The sequence below is a fragment of the Erithacus rubecula genome (assembly GCF_903797595.1).
Source record: "Erithacus rubecula genome assembly, chromosome: 17".
Classification (NCBI taxonomy): domain Eukaryota; kingdom Metazoa; phylum Chordata; class Aves; order Passeriformes; family Muscicapidae; genus Erithacus; species Erithacus rubecula.
In genome coordinates this window covers 4,360,076-4,376,957 of record NC_136669.1, presented here as the reverse complement: position 1 = coordinate 4,376,957, position 16,882 = coordinate 4,360,076, and the positions used below count along the sequence as shown (strand labels likewise).

General features: G+C 41.9%; 1 protein-coding gene across 2 annotated transcripts in view; it reads left to right on the top strand.

Annotated features, from left to right (window-relative positions):
- MAD1L1 (mitotic arrest deficient 1 like 1) overlaps positions 1–16,882 on the top strand; it is a 418,937-nt gene that overhangs the window by 121,973 nt on the left and 280,082 nt on the right. For both annotated transcript variants that reach the window (XM_079320917.1, XM_079320916.1), the window contains exon 12: positions 15,301–15,441. In XM_079320917.1, the coding sequence (XP_079177043.1) occupies positions 15,301–15,441 (141 nt within the window). The remainder of the gene's footprint in view (positions 1–15,300; positions 15,442–16,882) is intronic.

Below are 16,882 nucleotides of genomic sequence, written 5' to 3'. Positions count from 1 at the left end.
GAGACAAAGCAGCACCTTTGGATTTCCCCTTTTACTCCTAGAATTCAAAGCCACATTTTGTTTGATTCATTTGGTTGATCATTTCTTCTGCAAAAACAGAAAAGAATTAGATCTCCTGATGTCTTTCATGACTTATGAATGTCAAGAATTTGGAGCATGTGCAACAGGAATGTTTTGGGAATGTTCATACTTGTCACTATCTCTGCCTCTTTTTACTGCTTCCTTCTGGTTTCACCCTTATCTCTGTGACTTCAGGAGAGGCAGCACCTCAGAAGTGGCTGCACAGGGCCAGTGATCTTTTCCTACACACAGCTGGTGCACATTTTGGTGTTTTGCTTTGGTAAGAATGACCTAATCACTGAGCAGATCCCCAGAGACCTCAGAGGTCTTGTGTTTTCCCCAGTTCTAAACTGGTGAATGACCACAATCACTTCATTTGGGGACACCAGTTTCTTCTCCTAGGAGATGGAGATGGTGATGCTGGACTCCTGCTTTAGGATTAACTGCTAAAAAGTGCAGCATAAAAACCTAAAGGTAGCCCTGCACTTGTGCACTGCTAAGTGCAGAGTTTCATGAGCAAGTTCCTTATAACAGTGTCTTCATAAGGCATCTGCATTTGCATATATTATACTGCATTTTCCCTTCTGCTTCTATCCTGCCTTAATTGTCTGTGCTCCAGTTTTCCCCAGACTGGAGAGTCTCTTGCTTGTGCTAGATTGGTGAACTAAAGATAAAAGTTTTTTGAAAATGAGACCAAGGACAAAAGCAGGGAGGATGTTCGACTTGGATCTGTAAAGGAATATGTGAGTGTGTTGAGAAGGATACCAAATTCCATTATTTTTGTTAACTGCTGAGATCAGAAGAGGAATCAATTATATCATGCAGGTATCTCTCTTTGTGAGCTGCATGGTGATAACTTCAATTGCATTTGCTTTTTAAAGTTGACGTGCCAGGAGACAGCATTGTTTTAGTAGGAATGAGCAAGGAAGAGGCTAATGTCATGTGTAAATGGCAGGAAAATACAAAACTTACACATCTTGACAGTAATCTCTTCTGTTTAAAAAGCAAATAAGTGAAAAAGCAGGAGAAACTAAGGGATAAAATCACACCTCTTGAAGAAATACAGGGCCGGGCTTGGCGTGCATTGTTGGAGATGATTTAGCAGTAATTAAATTGGTTCCAACATAGCAGGTAAGACTGAAGATGAGAAGAGGGAGAAAAAACCAATTCCTTACTATCCATTAGCATTCCAGACTGTTAGCAAGCTTGCTAGAGGAGTGGTGTGTAAGTAAGCATTAGTGATGAGGAGCTGCCCTTCCCTTTCAGTCTGCACTGAGCAAGTGCTCCACGCTGGTGTTAACACAGCCAGGCTGGCATTTCTGGGGCTGCTCAGAGTGCACAGAAATTTCCTGAATGTTGAGTGCAGAATTCAGCCCAGCTCCTGCTTGTTTCCCATCTCTTTCACTCTCTTAGGATGCCCTCCAGGCACCTGCCAGGCTCCAGAGCCCCTGGCAGGGATCACCCAGTGCCCCAACCTGTGCAAACTTTCCATCAAACCCTTCCCCACAGCCAGCTTGCCATGGGATGCTGTGCCTCTGGGGCTGCTCTGGTGTGCAGAACAACATGCTGCTTATAAATAACACTGGCTTATTTATAACACACTCCTATGGTGCTGCAAATAACAGCCATATCCATCACATGCTGCTCATTGAAACATAAGAGTTTAAAACCACTTCAGAGACCCCCTGTTTCTTCATGTGGAGAGTGAAAAAGCAATTGCTGCTTGGAGCATGGGAGGAGTTGCCTTTGTGTGTCTCTTTGCTGTTGGTATCAGTGGGGTAAATTGTCTAATAACTTCAATTCTAAGCTTTTGAAGTATTTTTGTTGTAAAAAGTGTTCTTTAAGAATGAAATATATATGTTTGAAGTGCATGAATGTTGAATTTCGAGAAGAATGATTGTGTTCAGCTCAATTCAGTGGGTGATATTAAAGAGGCAATTACACATGATTTGTGAAATAAAGAGCAACCTCTGCAGAGTGTGGTACCTGCAGGGTTTAACAGCACCCTCTGATCTGAGCTAATAAGAGCAGTGTCTAATATTAGAGTTTGCCTTGTCAGAAAACCCATTAGTGTGCCAGTGTGAGGATGGGGTGTGTGAGGCAGAGTGAGCAGCTGTTTGCCTTTTGGTGCCACAGGAGGAGGCAGGGAGAAACTCTCTCTAAAAGAAACTTCATTTGTCATGCTGCTGGTTTGCTGTTTATAGTATTAAATTGTTGATTAAGGAAAAGATGATTGAATAGGTACCTTCTTTTAGAAGCACGCAGACTTCAGCTGGAGATTAATTCCTTCGTTTGCTTGTGTTCCTCAGAAGTTTTAAAAATTTCGTGTAAAGATGTTTGTTTTTTTTTTCCTTTTGAGATGAAAACTTCACAGCTCTCTAGTTTTCAGCCTATTTATTCTTTTCATGTCATCCTCCTTCATACACATTGAACTGACAGTATTTTTTCCTGCCTTTCTCACACATCCAAAACCTAAATACAATTACAGTTTCCATTCTGTGCTCTCTGGAGGAACAGGTCTTTGTGAAAGCTGCACCACAGGCTTGATGAGGAAGGGTTTTTGATTAGTACCACATTTGTTTTTCAATTCAAAGATTTTAGAGATTTGTGTTAAAATCAGGTGTATGGGGTAACCTGTTGGATGTGCAAATACAGAATATTAATCAAAGACCACAGACATCTCTTCTCTGCTTTGATTTTTAGTGTGGCTCTGTGAGTATTCTGCATTTTGCTTGGTGGCTTGCCCTGAGTTTTCAATTACAAAGTGATTTCTTGCCCTTATTCCCCATCTCATTTATTCCTGGCTCTCCTTCCAGTCAGCTCTGGATAACTGAGAGATATGCTAGAATGGTTCTTCTCAGTTGTTGGAGAGAAATTGATATTTATTAACCATCTACTGAAATGGTAAAAAGCAAAAGGAAAAAGTGAATACTGCAGAGAAGCATATCTTCAAATATGTACAAGACTGCTCTGGAGGAAGAGGTGATAAATTTTTGCCAAGAATTGGCTCATAGCTGTAGGGACCATTTCTGGCAGGTATTTTGTGTTCTGTTCATGCTTCCAAGGCACTGCCCCAGCAGCTCTGAGCACAGACAGGATGGATGGACTGTGCTTTGTCCTTTCCTTCCTCCCTGGGCTGGGGGGAATCCAAGTGGCAGAGCCTGTGAGCCAGCCTGGTCTGTCAGGCAGCCTGAGGTGGATGGGATCAGCATCTCCCTGAGCTCTGGAGGTGATCAGGGAGATCCAAAAACCTTTGTGAGGCTCCAGGTGCTGAGAGCATCAGAAGATCCATCATCAGAAGGTACATCTGTGCTTCACTGGTACATCACCTGCTTGTGCCTTCTTCCTGGGGTCACAGGAATGCCACTAGAGGATCTTAACATGGTGATCACACTCTTTTAACAGCCTGTTCAGAAACTGAAGAGTTCTAAAGATACAGCAGTAGTATTTTCTTTCATTATGTATATCTGGAGCTGGTGTGATTTGATATGATAGCTTTTCCCCTAATTTTCTTCTTGACTTAAGTGAGTATTAATCATAAACTGTTTCATTAGTAACTAAGAAAAAGAGTTAAAGAGATTTGACATCTGCTGTAAAGTTTGTACTACTCCCATGGACTTGAGGCAGGTAGTTGGCACAGAGATTGTTTTGCATAACCCTGCTTGTTGATTTTGTTTGTGTGTGCATTTAGCATCCTTGATGTGCACAAGGAGACAGGCAGAAACTTATCACTTGCTGCTTTTTGGGTGCTTCTTTACCCTCAACAAGCTGAAGAGAGTTAACAACCCTGGGCAGCATCTCTGGTATTGCACTGACAAAAACAATGCAGCTGTCCTGCTTGTCTTTGAACATGGTAAAGCTCACAAATATTGTTATTGGAGGTGAAATAATAAGGACAAGTCTAAAAAGTAATAGTTCCAAGTGAAATAGGAACAGCTTTTTGGAATAAGTGGAGAGAGAGGGAATGTAAGAAATTCCAGCTGTGTGATTTGTTCCTGTTACCTTTTGCCTTCTCTTCATCACCCAACCAACCCTTTTTCTGCTTGTGAATTCAAGTGATTTCATGTTGATTGTGGAGGGTTTTTAAACAGCCTAAGGTGGATGTTAAGGATGCTGTTAAATAATTGGAAATGACTCCTGAGAGAGGGAAACGAGGCCAATGGCAGGATCACAGCCTTGGTCTTCTGGAGAGAGGAATCTGATCTGTTCATCAACCTGCCTGGAAGAATCCCATGGAATATGCTCCTGGAGAGAAGGGGAAACCAGGAGAGCTGGGGAGGTTGGGGAGGACAATACCTTGAGCAGCTTTCAAACCTCAACTGTTGTGCAAGTCTGAGTCTGCCTAGTGCTGATAATAGACTCCATTGAACATGGCATCATCTCCTACAGCACTGGCTGGTAAGATAAAGGTGTATTTGAGGAAGATTGTACAAAGTCAGGAGTGTGCCAGGTTTATTGAAAGGCATTTTATTAAATAATAGAATGGTGTTTTCCAAATGCAAGCAGAAGAACCAAATATAGCAACAGATATGTGACTTTATTTTAAACTTTTAACTTACTTTAGAATAACAAAAATTGTTCTGGTAGTATTTCCTGACACATCACAATGGACTTTTTTTTCCAGAGATGGGACAAATTTAGCAATGAGTGTTGTGGGCTTAGATATTGCAGTACAAAAGGGTCTGTTCTCATCTTTTTGTTTTCTTGAAGACTTGATGGCAAACTCAAAATTCTGCAATTCTGCCTGTGGTGGGTTGGGCATCCTTTGGATTGTCTTCCTGTTAGGTGGAACACAGCAAAGGTGAGAATTCAACTAAAGTCCCTTAAAATTGTTCAGAAAGTTCTGTGTGGATGTGTGGAAGCAGAATAATAATTATTAACTCTTTGCTATTGACCAGCTTTTGCCATGGTGTTACGTGGCAGGGACTTTTCCCCTCTATCTTTTGTTTGCCAGTTTTTTTCTGTAATTGTTCCATACTCTGTACACTTTGAAGTTGTGCCCAGAAGTAGAAAAGCTGATGGTGTGTTTCATTCTCCAAAACGTGGCAGTTTGTTACTATGAAAACAAACCAAAGGGTTTAGTTTGCAACAAAGGAGTTTTTTTGATACTGTTTCTGTTCTTTCTTGAAATGTGGTTTTGTTAAAAATGCAAATATTGTGGTCAGATATTAAAAGGATGATGAATGTTTGTCTCATACATTTAATCATAATTGCTTTTCAGATGTGTGTAATGAATATCTTTCCTAAATAATGTTTTCCTTTTTTCTAAACTGATTTTTCCACTTGTTTTTTAATGAAGCACGACTTCAGTGCTTCACATTTTGTCTAATGGTGTGAGCATAACATACTTGATGTCAATGCAGTTTTGAGGAAAGATTTTGTTGACTTAATATTGCAGAGACAGTGTAGAGAGAGAAAAGAAAGCAATGCCATTTTGTCTGTGAATTAATTTTTCAGTGTCTAGTTGTACTAAAGGGAAGGTGTTCACTGAGTGGCAGCTAGTGTTAAAATCAGCTTTACTAACTAGTAGCCTATTTTAAAGTAATAATTTCAGTTTTGAAATGTTTAAATTTGAGGAAATTTGTACATGTGTGCTGTTACCACAAGAACTGGAGATTCAGGTGTAGAGGTACATCCTCTTCTCTGGTGTTCTCTGTGATTGAGGGAGGTTACTGAGATTACTTTTTTTTGTCATCCCCTGTCTCAGCAGCTTTTGGGAGAACATCTTGTCCTGTTGCTCTGAGCATGCAGGAGTGGGTGAAGATGTACCTGTTACTCACAGAGAGGTGGGGAAAGCACCCAGGACTTTGTGTCTTCACTGCTTTTCATCTATTCCTCATCAACCCAGCTCAGGCAAAGCTGGTGCAGAATGAGAGCAGCAGGCAGACATGGGTGATGAGGGTGAAAGATTGGGAAAGCAGTTATGCTGGAAAACTGATGATTGGACTTGCTGACCTTAAAAAGCAGCTGAAGAAGAGGTGACAGTTTGAAAGCACAGAATCTAATGAATGAATGGTTTAGAGATGTTGTTTGGGAGTTGTTTTCCCTGTCTATGCAAGGCAACAACAAAGATGTTCAATGGAGCAGATAGGTGGCAAATTAAAACCTGATAAAAAAAATTGCATTTTCAAGCAGTGAAAAAAAGTAATGGGATTAATTTCCACCAGAAAACTGGCGAATTCAGGAGTTTCTCAGTGTTCAGAAAGACTGGATATTTATATGATCAATAAAAGTATCCAGAGGAGTTGTCAATGAGTGTTTGTTTTTCAAGTGGTTTTTTTAGATGTCATTTTTCTGGAGTTGGGAAGCTAAAGGTGAAGGTGCAACTAGAATTTCAGATAAGTACCTGCCTGAAGAGGTCTTTGTAGCTGTTTCTTAAACATCCAGTTTTGTTCTTCACCATGTCAGGGTCTCAAGAGGAGCAGGATCCCAGGCACAGAGGGTGGGTTATGGGCTCCTCTGCCAGCCTGCCCTGAGGTTTATATGGGATTCAAGAGCCAGCATATGGCAAAACTCTGTTCACTGAAGTCCCAAGCACTGAGGTGGCACATTTTCCTTTTCAAATACAGAAAACTCTGTCAGAAGTGCAGGTCACAAGGTTAAATATCAGCCCAGCCTCATGGTGCTCACTTGCTGCAGAGCCAGCTCTGAAGGTGACTCCTGATTAAGCTAATGAGGCACATTCTGTGGGTGTTGGCTGAGCTGTGCTCTGGCTGAGAGAACAAACTGATCCTAAAAACAGCCAAGGAGGTGTTGCTTGGTGCACTTTCCATCTTTTATAAGACAGAAATATTAAAATCATCTTTCATATTTTCAAAGGGTACAAGTTCAAGCATTGAACACTCATTGTGTAGGTAATGTGAAACATGTATGATGTTAAATTAGTATTTTGACCTCATGCAAGGAAAGCACAGAATTTTAGTTCAATGTAAAGGCTTATCATTGCTTTGCCCTGGATAAATCTCTGGCTGTGATTATTTAATTTGGCCCAGACTTATTGTTGGGAGCATGGTTTGGGTGTGAAATGGCACTTTATGGTTCTTGTTATTTCAAGAAGAATAGACTTGGGCATTTTTTTGCTTTGTATTGGTTTATGTAGTATGGAAAGTGTACCTTGGGCCAGATTTCAGTCTCAGTCCAGTCTTTTCTCCTTGGTGTCCCCTCTGAAGGAGGAGCTGCTGGGCTGCAAGGGCCAAGAGCTGTGTCCCCTCTGCCCTGAGAATCCTTCAGAAAGATAATGCAGATATGCTATGGGTGACCTGGGAGATAAATTGATGTATAGTTTGTGAAACTGGAGCCTGGTTGGTGGGGCCATTCCTCTTTTCCTCCTCCTTCACTCTTGCACTGGCTTTGAGCACAGCTTAGTTTACTTTTCTCCCAAGTTAATGATATTTAGGTGGTTAAAACTGCAGGAAACTGGCTGTTAAGGGCTTTAGAGGCCAGTGTCTGGGTTACTTAGACAGACAGGAGGAAAAAGAAATCTTAGTGTAAGGAATATGAACATAGGGGTGAATTTTTATAAACTGCAGATATTGGCAGCATAAAAATCTCATGTACCATAACAAAACCTTTTTATAAATTTTTTTTTTAATAGATGAGTAGCATTAGTTTTGTATTGCCAGTAAGGATGAGTCCATTCCCTTGTCAGCTGTATGCTTTCCCTCTAGCAGTGATGGTAATCTAGTGGCTAGATTGAGAAAGGCACATTAAGGATTTTTTGGATGTTTTTTTAAAAAAGAAATCACTGTTTTTCACCTGTGAGCAGTGCATGTGGTGTCAGATACCAGTGTCAGATGGGGAGTGACCCTGTGCTGAGGCAGGTGAATAAGACAGCTCCACACACAAGATTGCCACTGCCTGAGCAGTGAGAAATGATGGGAAGAAGAGGGATTTTTTGGAATGGAGAGATGCCAGCCACACTGAGAGAGAAGAGTAGGCTCACTCTGGAGACAGGCAGGGGTGAATGTTCCAGTAGAGGGGAGCTGAGCAAAGAAAAAAAATCCTACAATTATTACCCAGCAGCAGGAGACTAAAAAACATAACTAAACATGTTAAACTCACTGTGAAGCGAGAGGACCCCAGGGGTATTTTAGTCAGATAATATTTAATTTGTTGCAGTGTCAGTTGTATGATTGCTTGTCAGCTGGCATATGGATGTGCTATAAGCAAAATGGGGCTTTCAGAGAGCATGCACAATTTTCCAGAAGATAGTAAAGCAGGAGATTTATCAGAGGCAGATTAAAAGAGTTACAGTGGATTTATTTGCTCTGGTCCATTGCCAGGATATAAGGCAAGCTGAGCTCTCTGCAGAGAAGTGTTGGAGGAGAGGGACAAGAGCTAGAAAGGGAGGACTATAAATCAGGAGGAAAACCTAGGGAATACAAGAGCATGTGAGTTGTACACAGGTATTTGTAGGAGTGTGTTCAAAGCTGCCAGCTGAACGTTGGCCAGAAGAGCAATTGGATTGCAGAGTTTCTCCAGAATTTAAGAATGGGTGGTTGAGAAGCCAGAAGAGTCTCTGAATGCCTTGTTCTGGCACCTAAAATGAGTCTTTGATCATCTCTCTCATGCTCTCTGCCTTGTGTCCTCTTCCCATCAGTTTCCCTGGCTTGCTTTCTCCAGACTTCCAGCCTCAGGAGGAAAGTTGCTTTTCGGCCTGAGTGATAACCTGACTTTCCTAGCAAGAAAATGGCTCTGTTTTAAGAGTGTTAGAAAACAGATGAGAACCATTCCTTGCAGAGAGATGATGGGACAGACAGGGATTCCTGTTTGCTGTGTGTCTATGATTATGTACATCAGCCTTTCTGACCTCTCCCCACCTGTTCCTGCTAGGCATGGATGGAGGTACTTGGACTTCAAAAAAAGGAGTATTTTATTTTCCTTGGAGAAGCCTTAGTTGTAAGGCAGAGCACATCTGAAAGGCTTCTTTCTATGTTAAATCCATCTTTAGATTCCTGCAGTAGCTTTATATTGGCTTGAGGGGCAAAGACACAAGCAGAGGGTTGATATATAGACAGTCACATTCGAGAATTAAGGATATTTTAAAAAATGTTTCCTAATGGTCTTGTCAGTGCAAGGATAGTGAAATCTGCTGGATGTTTTTTATTTTTATGAAGTTAACGGGCTTTTTTTTGTAAATGGTGTTTTAATTGAGGTCTTGAGTGGAAAGTCAATGGTGTGTGTATACATATGTGTCTGCAGTCAGTTCTGATTTGCAAAGTAATGTGAAAATAGGTCAACCACGGAGAGAAGTGTTGGGAAATGGCTGCAGCTGAGAAGGAAGCTATTTGTAGGCTTGGGAGTAGAAAATTTTGGCTTAAAGATGATTTGTACAGAAGATGAGAGTGGTAAGAGGAAGGGGAACCATTTGCCTTCTGGAGATCATAGATGTTGCTGAAGGCAAGGAGGGTTGAGAAGTTTCTGGTCATTTAACTTCTGCTGGGTTTGCTTGGCTGAGAGCTCTTGGGGTTTTTGTTCTGGGAGAGTCCATTAGCTCCTGTGCTAATTAATGCTCCAGGAGGGAGCTGAGGGATGTGGCTCCCATAGGAGCAAAGTCTGACCTAATGTGTCCTTAGCCCCAGCTGTCCCTGCAGGTCTGGTGCTTCCTGGGTCTTGCTGCTTTTTTCCCCTGCACTTTCCATAAAGCAGTAGGATTTGAACACAGCTTTACTCCCAAAATAAGGCTTAACAGCCCTCAGACTGGGGCAGAACCTGTTCATTTTCAGCATCCCTGCTCCCATGTTCTGGTTCTGCTTTTCAGAGCAGATCCCCACTGATGCTGGTGCCTGTGGCTCTGCACAGCACTCAGGGCTTTGTTTCCATGAGTTTCATCACCCTGCTGCAAACTCATCCCTCCAAATTACAGAGACGCTGTTGAATTGTAATTCTCCTCTTTGATAAACACAGCACTGCAGTTAAGATTTATCACATTTATTATTTGCCTTTATTCAGTAGACAATTTACCTGTCAAAGAAGGAAATTAGACTGTTTTCATATTATTCATATTAAGGCTCAGTTGATTGTTTCTTGTCCCTAATTCTTCTCTAGCTGCTTGCAATTCAATTGTTAATGTTTTTTTCAAGTATTTTATGAGATACCAAAATATTGAAGTGATTTATAATTGCCAGAATCTGTATCTTCTCATCCATCCTTCTCTTAAAAGGTTGGATCTGTTCCTCTCTCCTGTTTTTAGTTGCTGCCTTGCCATTTGTGAGTTCCTCAAAGGTAGTTGCTCATGAACCAGAGATTAATGTGATTAATTTTATCAAATAACCTAAGAATGCATTTTGTCAGTAGGTCCTGACACAGTCTAATCTAATTAAGCATTCTTCAGTTATTTCTAGTAATATTTTGGCTTGTGTTTCTCTGCCTCTCACTGCTAATTTTACTGATGTCAAACATCTGGTCAAGCCTCACTTACCATCTCCCTTCTGTATAGGAGTTTAAAGCAAGGAAGCCCAGACCTCTTATACAGTCATCTCTCTTTTATATTTGTGTTTTTATGAGAAATAGTTAGCTAAATTATACCTGATTGCAAATAGCATCTGTTTGATGTCGAAGCTCTATATCTTTCTTCAGTCTTGAAATTTTCCCTTATTACAACTAATTTGGATTTAGGAGTCTGAAGATGAAGAGGAGGGGGAAGAAAGCTTGCCACTGATTTCTGATAATGAAGCAGCCTGTTAACATTCCTCAAAAATTATCATTAATTAAACAAAAAGCTGATGTAATACTTGGAATATTTCTGTACCATCAAAAAAGCACCAAGTGGGAAATATAATTCTGATTCCACTGCACAGAGTCTGTCTCCTCTGCCAGGCTCTAACCCGTGCACAAGTGAGAGAGCAAGTGAGCTGTGCTGTTGGGTTGGGGATTAATAGTCAGAGTTCACTCATGTGGAAATAAAGCAGATTTTACTGTGACTAGAATCTGTCATTAAAAAGCCATTATTGGAACTGACCAGCACAATTCCTGCTCTCTCATTGCTAATGACAAAGCAATCTGTTCTTTAAAAAACAACAACCCTATATTTTCTTGCAGAGAACGATGCAGGAGACTCACCAGAACAGAAGCAGGGTGAAGAGAGGCAGTTGAAAGATTTATTGATCAATAAACCAGACAATTACAGCTTGTTTATAAAAGGAAAAAAATAAAAAAAAAGCCACCTCAAACCTCAGGCCTGCGAGCAACACTGAGACTCTAATAATGATAACTCTGGCATCCAGCTTGAAACGATAAAAGTCAATAGGAAGATATAGGATTTCAATAAAATTATGACACTAGATAAACTTTACCCCAGGAACACATTTTCCCTGGGTGTGTGACTGGCTTCAGTTAGATTTGTAACTTTAATTTCTTTCTTATTGATTTTCCTTTTCTTCAACTAATTAGAAAGTCTGTGGTGAATGGGGGGTGTGTGTGTTTGAAGAGGGGGTAACGAGCAGCAGCAGCAGAAGGGCCTGAACTTATATGTATGTATATAGGGTCAGACACCTTTTTATGGTTCTCTGGCTGTGTTTTACTCTTCAGCAGCTTCCCATGCTCAGGCTGGAGTGGCTCTGGTGCTCTTCAGTGTGCAGCTCTCTGTGGGCTGCTCCAGTGCTGCAGTGACTGGGGGGTGATGGTTGAAGTGATGATGGTGATGGTGCTTATGTGAACCCTTCTCAGGTTTTGCCCTAAAATTAACCCAGAAGTCCAGGAGGACCCCACCTGTGCTCCTTTCTAAGCCACTCTGGGGATGTGAATGCTACAGAAAGGGATTTTCTTTGAACTTTAAGCTACTTGTCAGCCAGGTCAAATTTTGGTTTTACACAGAGAGAGTCGAGCTGGTGGGAGGACTTGGGGAAGCTTCATCTTAGGGGTGGCATTTTGCAGGATATGCCATCCTGTTCTTTCCCATAGCACATCTTCAAAGGATTAGCTCTAGTTTCTGGTTAAAATAATAAAATGTGTTTTCTTCTTAGTTACTTATGCAATAGTGGGAGGAATATTTATTTGATGAATGGGCTGGTGCTCGCAGAAGGAAGGGAAATGTTCAACCTTTGAAAAAATCACTATCCTTCCTCTTTTTCAAACCTACATCCCCTCAAACACAGCTGCAAGCTGCAGCACCAGGGTTTGCTGCAGGACATTAATTTCCTAGATTTATAATGAACATCAAAATTATTATTATTCTGCATTTAGGGCATGTTTGGAAGGAGCTGCATTTCTATTCAGGTGTTGATTTTAAAGTGGCTAAGGTAAAGATCACCTGGAATTGTGCCAGGTAGGGCCACGGTGAGTTAGCAGAGATTTACCCTGTGCTGGGTAAACTTTGGAAATTCCCAGAGGAATTGCTTTTTAGTAATTCTGATGAATACTCTCCAGATAGGCAGCAGCAAAGCAGCTGTATTAGAATAAGGTTAGAAAGGGCATCTGTAAGTGCCTGGGGAGGATTTTGATGGGTCGTGAAGAATGAGGAAATACTGCAGCAATTACTAAATTACGATTACATTTTAGAGAATCTTTTTAGACAGAGGACTTCTCAACAAGAACTTGTGTTTCCTGCCAAACTAACAAGATCTTTAGGAGGGAGGGAAAAGCTTTCAGTAAGTGCTCTTGATGGGGAGAAATTTAAAAAAATGGAGCTGGGGACCACTTGTTGGAAGCTGAGAATTGATTTCACTCACAGTATTAATATTTAGAAATAATTAGAGGATAAGTAAACTCCAGGATCAAGTATTTAATTGTGTCACCCTTTGGTTCAGCTTTTCAGAACTTTTTTTTTTTTTCCCCAGTACAGCTTTGCAGTGTTTACCATGTGTGATTATTTTTTGAGAAGTTTATTCTTTGTTTTAGAGAGTTGATTTGAAGGGCAAGGACTGCAGTGGATTTTAGTGGATTTTAGGGCCTGTAGGGCTGGTCATGCTCTCATGCACTTTTCCCCTGCACACATGAAAGTTGGAGTTTGTCCCCCTTGTAGCCTGACAGCCCAGGGAGTTGCCAGGGGTCCTGTTTGCTTTTGAAACAACACCAAGGATTTTGAGACTGCCCCTGCTGCAATGGAGATAACATACCAGTGGTAAATTATCACATAGATGAAAAATGCTTAGGAGAGAATCAGGACAGCAGAGTAGCTCAGAGTGCAGAGAAGGAGAGAGGATGCTGTAATTGCAAATCTAATTGCAACAACATGCAAAGCTCAAACCAATACCTTCACTAAATGCTGTCATTATGTTTTCCTCTGTGCTCTAGAAAGTGATTTGGCTGTAAATGGGGAATGGAATTCATCTCTTGAACAAAAGCAGTTTGCCTTATGGAGAGTGCACTGGGCAGACTGGGTGATGTCTGTGGCTGCTGGAGGGGGAAGAGGAGGATGGAGAGATCCTGTCCTCTCTGTTAAACAAAAAAAAAAATTCATTACAAGGCAGGTGTGACTGCATTTGGGTTTTCTTCTTTTTCAGTAACATGCAAGTATTTCCCTTCCACATGTCTGTCAAATGAACAATTCTTAACTATTTCCCTGGAAAAATATTTCTCTTCAGTCAAATCTGAGCTAGGAGCTGGTAATAGCTGCTGGTACTGTTTATATTAAACTTGTTTTTCTTTATAATTTTATTAACTCAGTTCCTGTAGCCCCAGGCTGTCCTTCAGTCTTGGGGTCCTTTTACCTGCTGACCAGCTCAACTATCTTGGCTGACCTTTCAGTCCATGACATGCTCTGAACACACTCTACCTCTGGCAGTGCCCCCAGTCTTGTTGTCACACCTCCAATTTGAATGTTCCTTCCCTTCCCACATGGACATTTGCTACCCACATTCAGTCTGACCTTTAGATTTGGAAGGAGGAGATAACCTTTGTATCCAGGCTGAACTGGTGGTTAGTGGTCACCTTCACTATCTGAAATACAGCCTTTTGCATTTAGAGGTGTGGGGAAAATAACCTTTTTTCCTGCTCCAATAATTCCTGATTTCCCCAAGTGAAACTTTCCAGTGCAGCTGAGCTGGGTTTATGAAGTGCTGCACTGGCCTGGGCTGGATGTGAACTGCACAGCTGGACAGCCCAGTGATCTTCTGATCTCACTTGGTCTGTGAGGGCAGAATTCCCAGCAAGGAGCTGGTTTCTCCGGAGTTCTCCTGCCTTTGTGTAGCAGGGGAAGCAGCAAAATTCTGCAGGGAAAGGGGGGCAGCACTACCAGGTGTCCTCAGAGTTTTGGCTCTTTGGGTTTATGCCAAGGGCCTGTGCTGCTTTGCCCCTGTTCTGTAGCCTCAGAAACATCAAGGTCCTTCCCTGGAGTCGAAAGATTAAACTCTTCATCAGCTGCTAATTGCATATTGCAGTGTGACCAGTCACCTCCTTAAACATACCTGACTTCTTCAAATTTTCCTTTTGTTCCCATTCTTCTCCATCAGTGCCTTGAAGAGAGGCACTAGGTGCCTCTGAAGCTGGGAATGCATTAGGAATATTTCAGCCAGGAGCCCACACAGAAAGTTTTATGTTTAGCTCTGAGCCCAAGCCTTATAATTAGGGAGCTGCTCTCAGGGACAGGAGAAGCATCCTTCTGTTTGTCTTTCTCTGTAAATGCCTGGTTATAATTGCCAGTAGATAGAGAAGTGAGCCAAACACTGTCTGCCAAACATTAACCTCTGAAAAAATGTTTGTTACAAGCACTGAGTGTTGCAGTGTCTAACAAGTGATAAGTCACACACCATTTTCAGAATATTTGCTCTCAGCCACTTTGTTCGATGTCAAATCTGTTTCATTTCTGTTGTGACAATTCTGTTCTTTCTTTGCTGAGGTTCTGGCAGGAAAAATGTCAAGTACAACACTAAATATTTTGCTGAGGAAACCCATTCAGCCATGTTGAATTAGAAGAGTGTCTTGGGGAGGAAGGCAGGCTCTGTTTTCAGTTGCCATCTGCTTGTTAGACTTGTTTGCATGTTGCTTTCCTGCAAAGCATGTGGGGTTTTATAGACACAAGACAGTCTAATTTTTCAGCATTTATTTAATTGGAAGATTGTGTTCATGTGTGCTTTGATGCTGATGTGAAGGTGATGAGTGTGCATCCATCAGAGGTGAGTTTGGCATAAGGGAACGATGGGCAAAGCTGCAGCCGGCTCTCGGAGCGCGGTCTGGGAAAGTCTTTGCTGTGGTTCCTGTCAGGGTGAGCAGCCAGGGGCTTTATCCCTGCACTCTTTGCTGCTGTTCCAGGCAGGCTGTGTGTCCGGGTGTCTGATCCCTGGTGTTGTGTGCTCCCTGCAGGAGCGGGACGGGATGCGGGCGATCCTGGAGTCGTACGACAGCGAGCTGAGCCCGGCCGAGCACTCGCCGCAGCTGAGCCGCCGCATGCGCGAGGCCGAGGACATGCTGCAGAAACTGCACGCCCACAACGCCGAGCTGGAGGTAACAGAGCACATCCTGCCCTAACCCTGGGGCTGGAGGAGCTGAGATCACCTAGATTGAGGTGCCAGGGGACAGGAGCTGCTCTTGCAGGAGCCAGATTCGCGATGTTCGCGCTCCGAAATTCCAGGATCAACAGAGCCGGGAGTTATTGCTAAGCCAAGAATAATCATCCTTGGGTGTGCTGAGTGTGTGCTGTGAGGGGCAGCAGGTGTGGGATCTGCTCTGTGGTGTAGATTCACTCCATCACAGGTGGAATCAAGGCTCTGCTGTACACAGTGTGAGCAACTTGTGTTTACTTCTTCATCCCTTAAGTAAAGCTGTTGTAAAGTACGTGTCTGCTGTAAATTCTTCACTTCTTGGCACTGGGCCTGAAAAACCCCAGAATACTGGTGACTGTTAAATGCTTTTTACTGGGTTTTCTCTAAGAAAGAAAACATTCTGTCCAAAGATAAAAGTATTTCTTAAAGGAATTCCTATATTCTCCTTAGTTCTCTTTTTGAAAATTTGAAATCTGAAATGTGATTGTGGTGAGCTAAATGTTAACCTGCATGGGCTGAATTGTTCCTCTCTTCTGTTGTGCTTGGTGGAATGGGCTTTGTGGTCATGAGATGAAATATTTGGAATTTATCTGTGATCTTAAAGCTTGGCAGTTTTATTACATCAGGCTTTACAATAGTCATAAGTATATGTGTTTTTCTTCATGTCTAATTCCATCATCATGTAGATTCAGATGCTATAACTCAAATAGAGTAGACTGGTAGAAATTGCTCCTTGGGTTCATGCTCAAGCCATAGAGTGAACTGTCTCTGCACAGAACTGTTGTTTTTGGCATCTTTAAAAATGCTTTTTCCTTGTGTTGGGAGATGGGGACTTACTCCAGGCAGTGCTGGCTCCAGTGATCTTTAAATCTTTAGAACAGCACAATGTGGTGTAGATGAGTGTCCTGGTATAGATCAATTTCTGTTTCTCTCAAAGTGAATTCTGCAAAGTTTTGGGCAAGCTGATAGAGAAGTTAGCTGGTAACACCAGATAAAATGGAAATGTGCCTGAATTCATCTGCCTCAGAATGTTTCTCTGTTTTGTCTTTTGAGCACTGTATTGCTTCCCAGCAGACAGAGCAGGATTCACTGATATAAAGGGATGGGTGCCTATTTTATCCTGCTTCCTTAGTTGTTCCCAACAGTGGCTCTAGGTTGTTGCTGGGAGATTTTCTGAATTGTTCCCTTGAATGTGTCAGGTGTGCTGTGTTGTCTTCAGGCAATAGCAAATTTTATCTTTTCTTCTTCAGATGAAAGCATGGAAGAGTGTAGGAACCATTTGGTTCTACCCCTTTAAATATTTATAGGGAACAAATTCTAAGTTTATTTTCATGGATATGGATTAAGTGATACATGGAAAATTTCAGAAAGGAGCTGTATTCTCTGGAGGTTTGTTGTGTATG